The sequence below is a fragment of the Gossypium raimondii genome, chromosome 5, assembly GCF_025698545.1.
Source record: "Gossypium raimondii isolate GPD5lz chromosome 5, ASM2569854v1, whole genome shotgun sequence".
In the NCBI taxonomy this organism is placed as follows: Eukaryota; Viridiplantae; Streptophyta; class Magnoliopsida; order Malvales; family Malvaceae; genus Gossypium; species Gossypium raimondii.
In genome coordinates, this window is record NC_068569.1 from 5,127,403 (window position 1) to 5,146,627 (window position 19,225).

The 19,225-nt window shown below is 33.2% G+C and overlaps 3 protein-coding genes and 1 pseudogene across 7 annotated transcripts; 1 reads left to right on the plus strand and 3 right to left on the minus strand.

Annotated features, from left to right (window-relative positions):
• The first annotated feature begins 236 nt into the window (after positions 1-236).
• On the plus strand, positions 237-6,449 carry LOC105768666 (ETHYLENE INSENSITIVE 3-like 3 protein). Of its 5 annotated transcripts, XM_052630867.1 has the most exons (4): positions 237-566; positions 1,191-2,983; positions 4,494-4,514; positions 4,750-6,449. In XM_052630867.1, exons 1-2 carry the CDS (start codon positions 532-534, stop codon positions 2,959-2,961), a joined length of 1,806 nt encoding a protein of 601 aa, XP_052486827.1. In that variant the 5' UTR covers positions 237-531; the 3' UTR covers positions 2,962-2,983; positions 4,494-4,514; positions 4,750-6,449. The 5 variants fall into 5 exon arrangements, with proteins under 5 accessions (XP_052486827.1, XP_052486825.1, XP_052486826.1 ...); XM_052630865.1 differs by having other exon boundaries at positions 3,074-6,449; XM_052630866.1 differs by having other exon boundaries at positions 4,494-6,449.
• LOC105768668 (UDP-glycosyltransferase 71K1-like) lies at positions 4,806-6,436 on the minus strand (annotated as a pseudogene).
• Positions 6,450-8,113: 1,664 nt separating the features above from the next.
• LOC105768667 (UDP-glycosyltransferase 71K1) lies at positions 8,114-9,870 on the minus strand. Its single transcript, XM_012588741.2, has one exon. The coding sequence runs from the start codon at positions 9,702-9,704 to the stop codon at positions 8,247-8,249; it is 1,458 nt and encodes a 485-aa protein (XP_012444195.1). The 5' UTR covers positions 9,705-9,870; the 3' UTR covers positions 8,114-8,246.
• Positions 9,871-14,136: 4,266 nt separating this feature from the next.
• LOC105769436 (probable (S)-N-methylcoclaurine 3'-hydroxylase isozyme 2) lies at positions 14,137-16,163 on the minus strand. The gene is made up of 3 exons (XM_012590066.2): positions 15,547-16,163; positions 15,002-15,466; positions 14,137-14,929 (listed from the first exon to the last, which is right to left on the minus strand). Exons 1-3 carry the CDS (start codon positions 16,042-16,044, stop codon positions 14,309-14,311), a joined length of 1,584 nt encoding a protein of 527 aa, XP_012445520.1. The 5' UTR covers positions 16,045-16,163; the 3' UTR covers positions 14,137-14,308.
• Positions 16,164-19,225: the final 3,062 nt, after the last annotated feature.

Here is a 19,225-nt window from a genome sequence, read left to right on the forward strand (position 1 = left end):
AAAATTTACTGATTTATTATTTATATATATATAGAGAGATTAATTTCGTAATTGATATACGTAAAGAATGCCTCTTAGCATGCATGTCCGTTGGTTGTCGCAAAGTTCCACCAAAATTTAAGTGATCGAGTCACAAATCACAATCATATTTGGATGGAACAAAGACAAATTGTAACCAAGCAATATATAAATAAATATTAATATGAGGCTTATGTGTAAACATAATGAAATAATTAAAGCTAACCCATGATTCATGAACATAACATCATATACTGGGTATTTCACCTCGTTCACAAATTTCGGCACAAAAACCAATCTTTGATACCTTTTTTTCCGCCGACCTTTCTGATTCTGAAATTCAGAATATTTTCTCAAGCAGCCAAACCCTTTGATTTTTTTAAATTTTTTAAGAAAATTTCCTATAATTTCAAATTCTCTCCTTCAGCCTTCGTATAAAGTGAAATAGATTTCCCAATCATTTTGGTCTGCCATTCAGCGTTAAAAGATTTTGAGCTTTTGAACTTTCTTTTCATGGCCGAATTTGAAGAAATTGGAGCTGATATTAGGTAAAGCTTAACTTTTTACCCTTCTTTTTCATTGAAAACCCACTATTTTATTGTGTTTTATCTAATCAATTTTTGCTGAATTTTGGACGAGGTAGGGAGTATTGGATTTTGGGGTTTTGTTTGATTTCTTTATGCATGTAATATCTAAGGAAATATTAATGGGTAAATCTGTTTAGAGCAAGTTAAATTGTTTGTAACTTTGGAAGCGAGTTCTTTATGAATAAGAAATTGGACTTAATTTTTCCTTAATTGGATTGATTTGGTTTGATTTGATTTAACATTGGGTGTGGTTGAAATCAGTAAATAGTGTAAAAGGGATTTTGTGGTAGACCCTGTAAAATATTAGAATTTCTCAAATTTTATTGACGTTGCTATGGTAGGAGAATAATTGTAATTAAGAACTGAGTTTAAAACAAAAAGATTCTAGTTTCATGCGAAATACATTTTATGTAGACCTGTGTAGGTGAGGGTTTTTGTTTATTGTAGATCCAAAAGGAGCAAAGATAAAGCTTTCAGAATTTGGTTTTGTCTTCTATTTGTCTTATTCATCAAACAAAGCAAGATTTTATTGTTGTTTGAGTTAATGAATCGTGTTTTAATGATTGTTGATTTGTTGGTTGACAGTTCCGATCTTGAAGTTGATGACATAAGGTGTGAGAATATAGCAGAGAAAGATGTCAGTGACGAAGAGATTGAAGCAGACGAATTGGAGAGACGAATATGGAAAGATCGTATCAAGCTCAGAAGGATTAAAGAAAGAGAGAAGATTGCAGCCCTGCAGGCTGTGGAAAAGCAAAAATCCAAGCAGGCATCTGATCAGGCTCGGAGGAAGAAAATGTCACGAGCTCAAGATGGGATTCTGAAGTATATGTTGAAGCTAATGGAAGTCTGCAAAGCACGTGGATTTGTCTATGGCATCATTCCAGAGAAGGGAAAGCCTGTAAGTGGTGCATCAGATAATATAAGATCTTGGTGGAAAGAAAAGGTGAAATTTGATAAGAATGGGCCAGCAGCAATAGCCAAGTATGACGCAGAGTGTTTAGCTATCAGTGAGTCCGATAACATAAAAAATGGAAATTCACAGTGCAGTCTACAAGACCTGCAAGATGCTACTCTTGGATCCCTCTTGTCTTCTTTGATGCAGCATTGCAAACCCCCTCAGAGAAAGTATCCACTAGAAAAGGGAGTTCCTCCCCCATGGTGGCCCACTGGGAATGAAGAGTGGTGGGTAAAACTAGGGCTGCAACAGGGTCAAAGTCCTCCTTATAAAAAGCCACATGATCTTAAGAAGATGTGGAAAGTTGGAGTTCTAACAGCAGTGATAAAGCACATGTCACCTGATATTGCAAAGATTCGGAGGCATGTACATCAGTCAAAATGTTTACAAGATAAGATGACGGCAAAGGAGAGTGCAGTTTGGTTGGGGGTTTTGGGACGAGAGGAAGCTCTGATTCAGCAACCTAGCTGTGATAAAGGAATATCCAGCATAACTGAAAAGCCACAAGGTGGTCGTGATGGTAAGAAGCGACCTGCTGTCAGTATTGACAGTGATTATGATGTTGATGGTGTTGATGATGGACGAGGTTCAGTTTCTTCCAAAGAGGACAGGAGAGATCAACCGATAGATGTGGAACCCATAGCTTATATCAACAATGATGATTCCCATCCAGTCCAAGAGAATGAGCCTGTCGAAAAACAACCTAGGAGGAAGAGACCTCGTAAAAGAACAAACCATGGTGATCGACAAAATGTACCAAGCCATGTGGATAAGCAACTTGTTCCATCTCCTGATGAACATGTTAATGCCGAGTTAAGAAGCCCTGTGCCTGATATCAACCAAACTGATGCATCTTTTCCTGAATATAATATGCCTGCCACTCAGCAGGAAAATGATGCAAGCACAATGTTGATGCATGGAGAGAAACATTTAATTGTTCAGTCTGAACTACCTGCCATTCCTTGTGCTAATGAAATTTTCACCCAGAGCATGCATGTAGGTGGAAGGCCCATGCTCTATCCATCAGTGCAACAGACTGAGCTGCACCACCGTGCTGCATATGAATTTTATAATCCATCGGTTGAATTTAGGCATTGTCGTGATGGTCAGCAAATTCAGATGGGGATGAATGTACCGCAGATTGGGCCAGAAAATGGGATTGATGTATCGGTGCCTGCTGGAAATGATCATGTAATTACTGGGGGAGAATTGCACCATTACATGAAAGACCCATTTCATGATGAGCAAGATAGAGCTGTTCATAATCCCTTTGGTTCACCCACAAGTGATCCCTCATTTTATGGTGGCTTTAACAGCCCATTTGAACTTCCATTTGATGGTACAAGTTCACTAGAGGAACTGCTTGATGACGACTTAATACAGTACTTTGGAGCTTAGGTTGAAAATTTTGAGATGTCAGGTAAACCTTTTCTCTTCAACCCCCTGTTTCATTTACAAATGATGATTCATAATTTGGTCTCGTACATATTATTTGATGTTAGTTTTGCAGGAACTGTGAAATTATGCATTTTTACAGACCTAGATCGAGGAATGTCACCTATCCATTAGTCTTTCTAGCTATGTTGCTTTGACTTCTCATTTTTCTTGAAGTTCCTATGTCCAACATAGGTATGGGGGATATAACCTTCCAAGAATCCTCCAAATACATTAAAAAAAAATTGAACATACCATGTCTGATACATAGACACTCGCATCTGAGTCCAAGTTATGTAGCTTTCTAGTACAAGTGTTAGCATTTGAACATGCAAAGGCTGTAAGTCAAGCCTAATTTTCTGATTTAGTTTTGCTCACCTTTTCAAAGAGAGCAAAAAAAAAGGAATAAGTTTGTGTCACATTTCCCAGCTTCCCTTGAATGGAAATTGCCATAAAGGGTGCATGTAAAATGTGTCAATTGTAGAAACTGTCCATATGATAAACTTGTGACATTTTCCATATTTCCTTTGGACAAAATAAAAACTCATTAATCAAGATATTTCTTCCCTTGTAAACCAATTTCTATCTGTATATGGTTATATCATGTCTGCAGCTTTTTGTTATTTATTTTAGCTTAGATGTTTTGCAGTTCTATAGGGCTAGTTTATAACAAGATAGATACTTTTTGAGTTTTGAATTATTCTGCAGTACATAGAAATACCAGATGAGGGCTTTTTCTTGAGGGTCGTTCTAAAAGGATCTAATCTACAATTCTACAATTTTTTACCTTGGGTGATATTCTATAATTTTGTATGAGGTTGAAACCTAGAAAACTTTTTAGCAAGGCTGTATAGGGAGAGGGAGGAAAAAGAAGAATTTGGGATCTTGATGATATTGTACAATTTCTTATGAAAAGTAAGGCCATTTGAACTCTAGTAAATCCTCCAAAGATTTGTCACTGGTTCTCCTCTCATGAGATTGGATTTTGCCTAGTTGGCTGTTAGGCTGTTAACTAATGTAATCTCAATTTTAGGATGGGTTCAGTTTGATTAAATGTTGGTCCTTTCTTTATATCTATCAAATTCAAAAGTGGTAGTTAATTTGGGTGCATCAATGAGCTTTTCAAGTTTATGCGAAATTGTGCTGTGGACAGACCAAGTGAAAGAAACTGAGCAAATACTAGGATAAGCTCTAAAAAAGGACGAGGAAACTAGTGGGAATTAAATGCAAATCCACCAGAGAAAATCAAAAGCCTTAGGAACTAATAGGAAACTAATGAGGAAAATGAAATTAAAATAGAAGGATTATTAGCTGCCATTAAGAGCTTGTAGATGGTTTTTGAAATAGTAAGAGGAGACTTAAATAACTTGAGGAGTGCATAGACCTGTGAATCATATTGCTGTTACTTTTTTGTTTATCTATGTGTTGCTCATATCAAATGTATTTACACTGGTCTTTTTTTTTCTGGTGGAATTGCCTTGTTGCCGATGATACAGGTGCTTGGTGTTGGAACTCAGGTTTCTTAGCCTCATTCTTCTTTCATTATTTTAATTTTTTGTTTTATACAGATGATCCTGGTTTTATAAAAAGAGTAAATTTCTCCATTAGTCATTAAATTTTACTTTATCCTAACTAGGTTAGAACTTTGTTGGTACCAAATCTAGTCATTTAATGGAAAACTTATGTGGCTGCCAAGTTAGTGATAACAATAGCACCTCGTTAGTTTCCTTGACATGATTGAAAATTTTACAGGGGCTAAGAAGATAAGGATGCAATGGATGGCTAAGAAGATATATATGTAATATACATCAGATGTTGCCTATCATATCCTCTATGAATCTTCCAATTGAATTGAATGAAGATCCACCATTCATAACAGCCTTCCTAGCCATCTCTTCCGTTTTCTTCACTTTCTTCCTAACCTCTCTGCCTGCATCCATAACCTGTCGTACACCTTCCTCTATCTCGTCTGCCATCACAACATCACTTATCCCTTTCCTGTAATCCAACCTCATCACTACTGCCAATCCCAGCTCCTTCTTCATATATGCATTCAACTGTTGTTCAGCAAACATAGGCCATGTTACAATCGGCACACTAAACCACAAGCTTTCCAGTATTGAGTTCCAACCGCAATGAGATACAAACCCTCCTACTGCATTGTGGCCAAGAACCTCCACCTGTGGTGCCCACCCGCATACCATCCCCCTCTCCTGGATCCTTTCCAGGAACCCTTCTGGTAACATTTCCTCAGGATTCTTGAAATGAACTGTTCCTGCAGCAGCATCTACTGCTGGTGGCACATGCAAGGACCACAAGAACTTGTGCCCACTCCGGTCTAGCGCAAGTGCTATTACTTTCACTTGGGGTGGTTCATGGCTTCCCATGCTTCCGAAGCAAAGAAAAACCTCTGATTATTCAGGCTGGTTATCAAGCCATTTCATGAGCTTGGTCGCGTTGGACCAGATCCAACTCAGGATTAGGCAAACCATCGAGTTGAATCACTGGTCCAAATGGATAAATTGGAGGGTTTTGGGCGTTGGAAAAACAACGAAGGGCATAAGGTTCAAGCTCTTCAAATGTATTTATCATGATACCTTTGGCATCCTTAAACCTTTCAGCAAACTTGACAAATGCGGTATAACCTCCATCCTTGTTGAACAAGAATGAAGGCAGAACACAGGAAGGGACAGGATTTGCAAATCCTGGGATCAAATGTCCAAGATCCGTGTTTCGGGTTTCAGGCTTCGGGTATTCAAATTCCGAGCTGTTCTATGTCAAATTGGTAGGTACAGTATGAGACCCAAGGTGGCTGCATTTGAGGTTAAGAATATATAAGAAGGAAGACCCAAATCAGTTGCGACATCCGGGTTGAGTTGGAAGTAGATTTCATGGACACAATATTTGTGACAGCATTTCTAACAGGATCAATGTAGCTCTGAATGAATTCATAGATAAAGACTTATGGTACTGACTTCAAAAGATGTAACGAGGGAGGATCTACCTGAGGGAGCTGAATGAAGTGGATTCGAGCAGGTTCTTCGATGTAGGCATCGACAAAACCTGAAGAGAACCACTGAATACAAAGAACAGTAACCCAAATTCTATGATCGTGATTAATAAGACGCTTTGCGAGTTGAACAGTTGAGGCCAAATGACCGACTCCTGGTGATGGAACGAATATCAGCTCTACTCTCCATCTCCTACCACTTACTGTTCTGTTTAGTCTTTTCTTTCTTGCTCGCTTCCATATATAGGACCACGCAAATTCCAATGTCGCTAATCATTCGTTTTGAGATAGTTTCATCTTTTCTGCCCCTTCTTTTCACTTTCAAACTATAAATGTATATATATTTCTTTTTTGTATATTAAATTTATTGAACCTAAAACTCAGAAGAATTTTGGTGAGAATTTCAAAATACTAAGGCATACTTGCCATTTTTCTCCTATCATACCAGTTGCATTGTTTAAAAGAAATGTGGTGGTAATAAAGAATCAATAAAAGTATGGTATATGTACAAAACTCTGCATCAAAAGCTATATCTTTAATGCCAAATCATATGGTAGAATGAAAATTCAGAAAATGAACAAATATTTAAATTTTTTATATGGATTCAAAAATTAAAATTACAAAATAAATACTATAAACTTATTAATTTATTATTTATGATAACTTCGTGTATTTGATTTGATGCCAATGGACTTGTCAATTTAGTTTAAAAAACTTTATATTAATAAATAGGAAAATATAAACTAACAATACATTTCATTTGTTTAAGATTTAGGATTTAAATTTTAAAGTTTAAAGTTTGAGCCAACATTTTGTAAAAAATTTAACTAAATTCTATTGTATTTTAGAATTATAATAAATTCTTAGAGCATCTACAATTGAAGTGAAATTATGACAAAAATTGTGTTTGTCAGTCAATCCCATTAATAATTGTGTATGTATATATATATACATATATTAATTGAGTTGGTTGGGTGTGTGTTAATTAAAACTAACAAATTTTATTAATTACTCCTTTAAATACCTTCAATTGCATCCTTGAAAAATTGTAAAATGAATACATGGCTAATTTGAGATATTTAAAATTCTTAAAATAATACTTTGAACATTGGTGTTGGAGTCGGTTTTATATATATATATAAATCACATTTATTACCCTTAAAAACCTACCCTCTACTATATTTTTCTTTTGTTTGAACTCCTTCACAAAACTACCCACTAACTTCTTTTTATTTATAATAGTAATTTTCATGATAAAAAAAAGTAAATCTTACTCAGAAAAATGTAATATAAAGGAAAAGAAAAATGTAGAGTTTTCTCTGCATTTCAGCAAGAGGGTACAGCCACAGCTAAAAAGAACAAAGAAATGAAAGAAAAGAAGAAAACTTTCACATTTTACTCACTAAAAATTCAATTAATCATTTGCATCAAGACTGTAATTTTAAATTTTAAAAATACAGGGACCTAAAATTATCTAATTAGAGAATATTGACTAAATCTGCAAGACTAATAATTGAATTTAACAATACGGATTTAATTACTACTATTTGAATTAAGATTAAAATTGACTAATTGAAAAGTACAAAACTAAAATTCAATTAGTAGTAGTTAATGAAAGATTAAAATATTTATTTTTATATATATTTAAATTTTATATATTATTATTTCTTGTCAATAATATTTTTTATTTTATATATATTTTAAATTTATTATTATATTTTTTGAATATATTTATATATTTATATATTTCTTTGAATTTTTAAAATTAGGATTAAATTGAGATCATTTGTAAATTTTAAGGATTAACTTTTAAATTATGATTGAATTGATATAATATATAAAAGTTGAGAATTAAATTTATTATTATACTGACATTTTTAACTATCACGTCAAATTGTTGTTTGTGATTTTAACAGGAGTGACCAAAATGATCGAATTATGTTACACGAATGCTTAAATTGTAAACTTTTATTTTGAATGCCTAAAATAAAAATTTTTATTTGTATAATTTATCCAAAATTTAATACAATTTATGTGGCTGACAGGTTAGTATTAAAGTGAAGGAGCTTATTTCATAAGCATTAATTTAAAAATAAGATGAAATAATAATTAAAAGCAATTTAAAATTAGGATAATGTAAATAATTTCCTTGAACAAGGGCTAAGAAGATAAGGACGCAACCCAGGGCTTATTTTCAATATAAACTGAGTACACTGATATACATATAGAGGTAGATATATCAGGTGTTGGCTAGCATATCCTCTATGAATCGTCCAATTGAATTAAATGAAGATCCACCATTCATAACGGCCTTCCTAGCCATCTCTGCCATTTCCTTCACTTTCTTCCTAACCTTACTGCCTGCATCCATAACCTGTCGTACTCCTTCCTCTATCTCCTCTGCCTTCACAATATCACTTGTCCCTCCCCTATAATCCAACCTCAACTCTACTGCTAATCCCACCTCCTTCATCATATATGCATTTAGCTGTTGCTCCGCATATATAGGCCATGTTACAATCGGCACGCCATGCCACAAGCTTTCCAGGATCGAGTTCCAACCGCAATGAGATACAAACCCTCCTACTGCTTTGTGGCCGAGAACGTCCACTTGTGGCGCCCACCTGCATATCATCCCCCTCTCCTGGATCCTTTCTAGGAACCCTTCTGGTAACATTTCCTCAGGGTTCTTGTAATGAACTGCTCCTGCAGCGTCATTTAGTGGTGTTTCTGGCATATGCAAGGACCATAAGAACCTCTGCCCACTCTGCTCTAACCCAAGTGCTATTTCTTTCACTTGGGGTGGTCCATGGCATCCATGGCTTCCGAAGCAAAGAAAAACCACTGATGATTCAGGCTGATTATCAAGCCATTTCATGATCCTGTCGCGTTGGAGCTGGTCCAATTCAGGGTGAGGCAAACTATCGAGGTGAATCACTGGTCCAACTGGATAAATTGGAGGGTTTTGGCCATTGACAAAACAACTAAGAGCATAAGTCTCAAGCTCTTCAAATGTATTTATCACTATACCTTTGGCGTCCTTGAACCTTTCAGCAATCTTAACAAATGCGGTATAACTTCCATGCTTGTTGAACATGAATGAAGGCAGAACACATGAAGGGACAGGATTTGCAAATCCTGGGATCAAATGTCCAAGATCCTTGTTTGGATTATCGGGGTTCGGGTACTCAAATTCCGAGCTGATCTGTCTATGTAGCGCTTGTAGGTACAGCACGAGACCGAAGAAGGATGCATTTGAGGTTAAGTATATATAAGAAGAAAGACCAAGTTCAGTTGCGACATCAACCATGGGCGAACAAAACAGATCAAGAACTAAGCCTGCAACTCGGGTTGAATCCGAAGTGGATTTCATAGACAAAATATTTGTGACAGCATTTCTAACATGAGGGATGTAGCTCTGAATTAATGCATAGATAAAAGCTTCGGGTGCCAAGGTCCAAAGATGTAACGGGGGAGGATCTACCCGAGAAACCTGAATTACCTGGATTCGATCAGGTTGCAAAGTAGCAAGCGATTCGGTGTAGGCATCGGCGAAACCCGAAGAATGCCACTCAATGGAAAGAATAGTAACCAAAATTCGATCATCGTGATGGATGAGACGCTTTACGAATTCAACAGTTGGGGCCAAGTGGCCGGCTCCTGGTGTTGGAACGAATATCAGCTCTACTTTCTTCATTTTTCTCTGTGACTCACATGCTCTGTTTCTTTTCTTTAATCAAATTGAGAATCCATTTTATAATGAAAGGAAACACATTGCCATTACAAAGAGTCCCACAGAAGGCACAAAGAACGACAAACCAGAAAGCAATTGGATGAATCAAGATAATGTTTTCCAACCCAACTCAATTACCTTTGAGTCTATTCAAACACGTTTGCCAGCAAGACAGATATTTTATTAACTTTTCAGGCTCAGTTTTTCTGACCAAAGCAAAATCATTTTTTTTAAAAGAATTATTTTAATTTTTTTCTCTTTTACTTTTTGAATTTGTATTATTTGTTAAATTATCTCAAAATGAATGTAAAATTAACATATATAAACTTTGTTAACTTTTGCTTACATGCATTCACTTTAGCAATTAATCTTTTAAAATTAAAAATATTTTTAAAAAAGTCTTTATAATTTTATACTTTTCTAATAATTTTAATAATTTAAACATTTTAAATAATTTTCATATTTTTAATTTTTTAAATTTTAAAAATTAATTAATTACTTGTGAGCATTCATGTAGTAATTAACTTATATGTCACGTCAACGAAGTTAATAAATGTTAACTTTTTCATTTATTTTAAAATCGTAATGCCCTAAAATTTTCAGTACAACAAATGTATTGTTCTAGTAACGTACATGATAAATTTATCAAGCAAATAGATTGAGTGTATTGAAATTTGGTGTGGCAAAAGAAGAAAGTAAAATAAAATATTTTGGAATTTGGTAAAAGTTAAAGGACTAAATGTGAAAATAGATCGTAAGAAGAAAAGGTAGAGTCACAAATAAATATTTTTAACACGACATAATGATTATATTGGACAAAAGGATAGGTCATTGGGAGACAACTTTGGTATAATTTGATTGGTTGGTGAATTAATGGATTCATTACAAGGTGAAAATAATAATAATAATAATTTGGCTCACCTTTTGGAGAAGGAAGAAAGAAGATATTTTGATATATAAAAGTTTCAGTGATTGAATCCTGACCTTTGATATAATTGATTAAATAATAAAATGAATAAATAAAATAGAAAAAAATGAAAGAAACAACTAGAAGATAGAAAAACCCCAACGTGTGGTGTGGAAAAAGGAAGAAAGGAAAGTAAAAAAAAAAGGACTAAATCGATTAAACTTTTATTTAGTGTAAACCAAATTTTTATTTAAAAGCAAAAACCATTTTTTAAATATTATCCGATTAATAAAAACATCAGATTTTATTTAAAATGGAAGGAAAATTGATTTATAGGGCATTCCATTTTTAAATTACTGTCAAAATGGTTAGGTATTGCAACTTTCCCTTTTCGTCCATTTTCCCTCCCACGTTAAGCTCGAGATTTTTTTTTCCTTTTTTTTCAAAGTTTTTATTTTTATTTTTTTATAAAAGAAGTATTGAATCAAATATAAATTAGATAAGATGATTTCCTTACATCTTAATCATCGTGCAATAGTTACAACACTTCATCTGGTGATTACATGTAAATATGTTTCCCCAAAGATCTTGAGAACGCCATTTTTATTAAGCCATCCACAACCTTGTTCTCCTCTCTAAACATATGTCTCACATGAACTGTCCAGGTACGTTTCAGAAGGTCCTTGATGGCACGCCCCACACTTGAATAAATTTGTTCAACTTCATTTGTTTGGATCACTTTGATAGCTTCAGTACTATCCATCTCAAGTATCACATTCTCTAAACCTAGATCCTATACTACTTGGAGTCCCTCAAGAGCACCCTGGAGTTTCACCAGAACCACAAAACAACTTATATTTTTAGAAAAACCAACTATCCAAACCCCCTGGTGATCTCGTATTGAACCACTTGCTACAATAATCTCAGACAACAACTGATAAATTGCACCATTAGTATTCACTTTCAGCCACCCATCATCTGGAAGAGTCCATCTTGTCAAACATAAGAGGTAGTGTTTATGTGACTCAAAGGAATCACCCTTCTCTTGACTGCTTGCAAAAAACTTCCTTTCATCCGTCAACCTTTTTTTGCAAAATGTTGCTGCTTTCAACAAATTCATTGTTCAATACAAAATTATTCCTTCCAATCCAAAGTTGCCAACTGATGACGCCAAAGAGTTCTGGTCATTCACTAGCCTTACTCGCAAAATAATCAGATACAATTGGTGCTTCTCAAACCAATTTTCCAAACTAAGGTTGAAAAACTCTCGACTCTTACTCATCTTGATAATTGAGAATCATGTTACCAAAGCTATGGTGCAAAACCTCAATGCACGATCAATGTTTTCTGACATTTTTTTTAATATACTTGAGAGGTTTATAGGGACCTAATCAAATTAATTTCTTTCCTATTAAATTATTTGAATTAATATCGAATTAAATAATATCAAATTGGAATAGAATTAACATTTCTTATTTAAAAAATATAATTTATTGTTTAATAAAGTTAATTATTTTAAAACTTTTATGGTTCTATAAATGAAATCTTTTGTTTGGAATTGAACTCAAGACATTTAATAATAGTATAAGAACTGAATTAATTCATTTAATAATAGAGAGATTAATTCGATCCAATTCTATAATACAAGGACCTCTTTTCTTCTCCTAGCAACCCTAATTGTTGCCTTCACACCACTGCACTCTGACGCTGTCATCGGTCAATTGCCACACCAAAATGCTCCTCTCTAGCTCCTCTCCTCACGTTCTTTTTAAAAAGCTTTCCAGAAATCTTGAAATTAGCCTAAAAGCTTTCGAATCTTGACGCTCTCTAATATCTGATCTTCAATCTCCACTGTCGAACAAGTCTGATTTTTCTAGTACGGTCTTCTAGGGGTGTTCATTCGGTTAACCGACCGGTTAACCGACCCGAAATAACATTAACCGAATTAACCGACCTTTCAAAATCTTTAACCGTTAACCGAACCGAATTTTTTTTCAAAAAAATTAACCGAACCGAAATTTTTTCGGTTAATTCGGTCGGTTAACCGAATTAACCGAAAATTATATGTTTTTTATTTTTGGTTAAAAATTAACCGAATTAACCGAATTACCCGAATTAACCGAATTACCCGAATTACCCGAATTAACCGAATTACCCGAATTACCCGAAATAACCAAATTAACCAAATTGAATCACTACATAATTAAATTATTTTTAGACTTTTAGACTTTAGTTTTAGTCTTAGTTTTAAAATTTTATTTTTATTTATTAAATTATTTGTAATTTAATTTTATGATTGGGTTGGGTTGGGTTGAATACTTGAGTTTAGATTGGGTTTAGGTGAATAGTGGGCCTATTTATATATTATAATTTTATTTATTAATTTTTTCGGTTAACCGAAAAAATTTGGTTAACCGACCGATTTCGAACCGAATTAACCGTTAACCGAAAAATCAAAAAATAATTAACCGATCCCCGACCGAAAAAATTCGGTTAACCGACCGATTAACCGAATTCGGTCGGTTAACCAAATTTTTTCGGTTTTACCCGAATTTTGCACACCCCTACGGTCTTCTTCTCATTGAGGCCTTCCCAATTACGGTTCAAATTCGCAAATGAAGTATTCAAGATTTCACTATTTCAATATTTAAGATTTTTCTTTTCTTTTTTTTTTCTAAATTTTCTTTAATTTAAAATTTGAAAATAAATTCAAAGAAAATTAAATGTTTATAATTTGAAATTTTGATTTAAATTCCATTTGCTAATTAAATTGCATGACTAAATTAAATTGGATGTGATATTATCATATATTTATTTAAAAAGTATAAAAATATGATTTTATCAAATTCATTAGTGATATAATAATTTCAAATTTACTATTAAATAGACGATTTTGAGAAATATTATGAATATTATATTTATATATATTTATTACATAAATTTTTGAAAATTTTCTCTTTATATGCTTAATTGTTAATTTAATACTTAAAAGATTTCCTCCATTCACTTCTCTAAGAAAAAAAATGAGTTCGTGATAAATAATTAATAAAATATAATTCAATTACAAAACACCATATCAAAGTTATATAAGTAATTTTTATTACTTACTAACTCCTTATTTATTTGATTTAATTGAATAAGCTACTCTTAAACTATACTATTTTTGTTAGATATCTACATTTTTTTATCAAATTAGACACTTAAATTATAAATCTCTATACTTATCTCCATTAAAATCCCACTTTAATAATAGAAAAAACATGTCATGTGTTATTTTTAAATTTACATTAAATTAAAATATATATCAAAATTAATTTTTATTTTCACTCTTTCTCCACCCTTTTCTTCTTCTTCTTCAAACCACCCATGTCTGACTGGAAAATATTTGAAAAGCTTCATTTTGCTATATCTTATTTAATGCTAACAGAGAACCAAGGTATATTTACTGATTTAATTATGTTTTACTCTATATTCAATAAAAAGAAAAACTAAGGGTAACACATTATTTTTATTATAATGCCGCGATTCATAAATGTTGGTAGACAAGATTGCCACCAAACTTTCATTTGAGCACCCTTCGCATTATATATTAAACAACAGAACATAACATAGGAACATTACAGGCACACTCTACTTTAACTTATACTTGGATGGTGCCCTTCTAACGCTCATAAACAGAGGCTGGCAGTCGAGGCTTGGGAGTGCTAAGCAAGCTCTTACCTTTCTGAATAGTAAGCCCCACTCTCTCCCCCAGATCATTCAGGACATCTGGAGGTGACTCCCACTGGAAAGCATGGAGCAGAGCAGCCAAGTAATAGTGCACCATGCGATGAGCCAGTGGCCATCCCACGCACGACCTTCTCCCCGTCCCAAACGGCAAGAGGTTAAAGTCTTGGCCCTTCACATCCACGCTTGACCCTATGAACCTCTCCGGCTTGAACTCCAGTGGATCTTCCCACACATTAGGATCCCTTGCCATTCCCCAAACGTTCACGTAAACGATGCAGTGCTTGGGGATATGGTAGCCAGCTACCTCGCATGCCTCGTTGGTGCGACGAGGGATGATGAGCGGAACGCCAGGGTGCAGTCTGAAAACTTCTTTCACAACTGCCTGAAGGTATGCCAACTTCGGGATATCGCTTTCCACCACAAATCTGTCCTTCCCTACAACTTGATCTAGTTCCAGTAGCAGTTTCTTGAGTACACTGGGTTTCCTTAGGATTTCTGCCATGCCCCACTCCACAGTGCTTGAGGTTGTCTCAGTTCCTGCAATAAACATTTCCTGCCAAAACAAAAAGAGTGATTAGATTGATACTACATATATTACAATTGAGTTCTAAATATATGTACTTACAGAAAGCATTCCTTTGACGATAGATTTTGGTAAACGGTCCAAACCATTTTCTTTATCATTACTCTCATAACTCAACAGAACATCTAACATATCCATTTTCCGTTTGTAGGGTATCGTCCCATCAAGTTGAGCTTTTCCCTTCTCAGCCAACCTCTCCTCAATTAACTTCTCATAGAAAGCATCCAACTGACCGAAGATCTTGTTGATTTTTCTCTTCAAGCCTTGTGGATCAAATGGTTTAACAATTGGGATGAGATCAGAAAAATTCGGGGTCCCAATCACCTTTATCAACTCCCAGAACCTCTCTTTCATTTTTCTTCCTTCAGGCATTGAGTTGTCGAAAAGGTCTTTGGAGCAGACGAAATTACTCACTAGGTTGGCCAGTGCTGTAAAAGCATATTCTGCTATGTTCACTTGAGTGTTGGACTTTGAGACCAAGTACAAATACTTGAGCAAACCATGAACCTGTTGAAAAACACAAACCTTCAGAAGATTACATTTAAAAACAAAAAACCTTTACAAAAATGTATAAGATCGAATTTAACCTGTGAGGTACGAAGTGGCTCAAATTGTTCAAAGGCCTTAGGAGAAAGTAGTTCGGTGATCAAGATCCTTCGAAGAACCTTCCACCTGGGACCATAGGGCGAGAAAATGATGGAATGGGCATCATAAGAGATGACTCGAATGGTCTCGGTTATGGTCCGACTGGAGAACATCCCTTCCTTTTCCTTCAAAACTTGGGCTGCCATTTCCGGTGATGACACCACTATGGCCGGCTTTATTCCCAAGTTTAGACTGAAAAGGGGACCGTAGATCTTGGCCATGTGAAAGAAATCTTCATGGAGACGATTGGAGAGGTGTGGAAGGCTGCCAAGGATAGGCCAACCAACAGGGCCTGGTGGTGCATTCTTCCAGTTTTTATGTCGACCACCAAACACCATAGGGATCAGAAAATAGGAAGCAATGGACATTGCCACTGCCAAGACCATGGACCCTGAAACACACTCACCAGCGCTTAAGAAGTAAGAATGCAGCAAAGCCATATTGCCAATGTCACTTCCTCCCTTCCGCCTCTAACTATATATATAGATGGAGGAGTGGAGAAGAAGGTTGCTGTGAAAGTGAAAATATATTGGATCTCTGTGTCTACTTATTTATACACAATGAAGAGCACTATATATCCAAAAATTTAAATTTACATTTTGATACATTGAACATATGATTCAGCGACGATATTGATGAACTTGGATACTCGAGCGTTACAATGTGGATAAATGGGGATGGAATCAAAATAATTTACATTGTTTCTGGCGTACGTAACTGCTTTTCTCAACAAACTGCTAAAGCCTTTTTGTCATGACATGAAGAATCTGAAACTTTCCCATTACTAGCTTTGTAAGAACATATATCAGAAGGGTAATATGACAAGGATGTATTTATGGCCAAATTAATGCATGACAAGAATTCATTACTTGCATTACTTTCAACACACAGATGCTCTGCTCTCAATTTTATATTCACTTTCAACTTGCACACACTTCAAACTTTTTTATTTCTACTACGGGTTAGTATTTAGTACACTAGTCTGCTCTGTGTCATATTTTTTTTAATATTTTATACTATATTTATCATCACCCTAATTTTATTTGTGAAATTTAAAAAGTTGTGATACCTTTTTATTTTTATTTTTATCTTTAATTGGGAAGGATAGGAAAATGTTATTATCATTTATTACACTTATCTATTTTTAACTTTAATTGGGGAGGAAATGACTTAGGATTACCATTTATTACACTTATTTATTTTTAACTTTAATTGGGAAGGAAATGACTTTTATAGAAAAATATTATTAGGATTGCCATTTATTACACTTTTTTTTATTTTTAACTTTAATTGGGAAGGAAATTACTTTTTATAGAAAAATGTTATTAGGATTACCATTTATTACACTTTTTACTTATTTTCTAACTTTAATTTACTTTTTTTTCAAATGCAAGTTGAAGTTTTACCATTTGTGAAGTATAAAAGAGAGAAAAAAAAGAGATTTCTTAGACAAGAATTTTAAGAGTAAAGTTTTTGTTTTTGAGTTAGTGTAAAATTGTTTAATTTGTTAAATATAATTTGTTGAGTGTTAATTTTGTTATCTCTTTTTATGGAGATTTCTCTTCGTGTTTATAAAGTATGGTTTATTGATGTGATGTATTAAGAGTAAGTAGACATCATGCGTAGCGGCACATTACCCCCTAGGGATGACACGCATCCTTAGGTGCTCACGGGAGGATGTTGACGAGCAAGACATCGGTTATTCAGACTATACGTTGTGGACTAAAATAACTAGCGAGCACGCATGTCCTAAATAACGAAAAGACGAGCTGGATGATGGTGAGAGGTGGCGTACTTTATATTTTATACATAACATAATTAATCATGAATTTACATCAAATCAATTTTAAAATCTACATTAAATATTAAAAAGATGATAAACAAAAAAACAGAAATACAATAGTAAAAAAATCAAACTCGAATAGTAAATAATGCATTAAACCTTGAATATTTGAAGGTAAAATAAACAAGTAAAATTTCAAACAATTATTTAATTTTGAATATATAATTTTCAAACCATGTTCATGAAAGAAACTGATAACTTGCTGATATAAAATTAAAAATATGTTATTACTAAAAATAACATATTAATTAACGTTAAGTATAATGCAAATGCTTTTCAAAGATAGGCCTAATGGAGGCCCACCCATCAAATCTTGTACATCACTTCTTTTAGTTTTCTTCCTTTTTGTTTCCAAGTATACAATTTACTGTAAATATTGAAAGTGTTTGTTGTTTGTTTTTTTCCGGGAAAATATATTCCCGTGAGGCGATAAATAAAAAACAAAACCAAAAAGAAAGTTTTGGTCTTTTCCCTTTTTTTGTGCTATTTATTTTTGTTAATAACTTACTTATTATCATATTTGTTTACTTCTTTGCATATATTTTTTTCTTAAAAAGATCAATATGACCATTTTTTAATTTATTAAATTATTATATTTATAAAAAATCAGATGAAAGTATTTTAATAATGTGGAAAATTTGCTAGCAAGGTTTTAGTAAGTCGAGGTTCTTGGACTTTAAATATTCAGGTTTGGATCATGTGAGTGTTGTTTGTGAGTTTTCTTTCAAATTATTTGCTTATGTGTTGAGCGTTAATTCAGAAAATGAGAGGATTTGGACAAAATATAAATCTAAAAGATGAGTTTAAACAAAAAACATGACCCATTTAAAAAATGGGTTAGGTCTCGGGTAAGATTTTTTTTTCGCCTGGTCCAAATTTTCAATAAAAAAAACCCTTATTGTTTTCTCACTATTATGTTGCTACTATTTTATTATTATTTTTTGGATATAGTATAACACTTATTTTATTGTCAATTTTGCTACTATTTTAGAGGCATTTGTTTGTTCAGTTACACTTATTTAAGTATAAAGACTTTTTTAAATTTATTTTTAATTTGTTGAGAAACTTTTATTTTAATATTTTTAGTGTACTTTATATATTAAATTTTTAAAAAATTATATAAAAATTAATACAAGCCAAGCTCAGCTTGGCAAAAATTTTGACCTAATTTTTTGTCTAGGCCTAATAATCGGGTTTAAAATTTTGTTAGGGCCCAACCCGACTCATCCAAATATCTATATATTTTATTTTTAATATGTTGTATTTTGTATTAAGTTTATTTTAGTTTTATTTTAGTAAACATGTATTGTCGGTGATTTGTGCTATTCTTATACTTGTGTTTGTAAACTTCTTTTTAGAAAATCCTATAAAATAAAGCCATGTGTTTTTTTTTTTTTTACTTGTGACTATACATGTAATTACTTGTGTTTTATATAAATCATTACAATTAATTTTTTAAATATAGTTGATAATCGTATTAATTTTTCAATTAATACAAAATTTTCATAAAAAATGTTGAATAAGATAACTATTTATCACTTTCGTTTAAAATATTAAATTGATTTTTTAAAATATTTTTGAAAAATTGTATACCAAACAACTTTTGATATAAAATAAAATAAAATATTATATTAATAAGATCAAATTTAAGAGATAAATAATTTTAAAAATAAATTTATTTTTATCAAACACATAATTAAGTTCGATATTTAAATTTATTAATATACGAAACAAGTTTTGATATAAATTTAGTACTTACAAATTTGAGTACTAAAAAA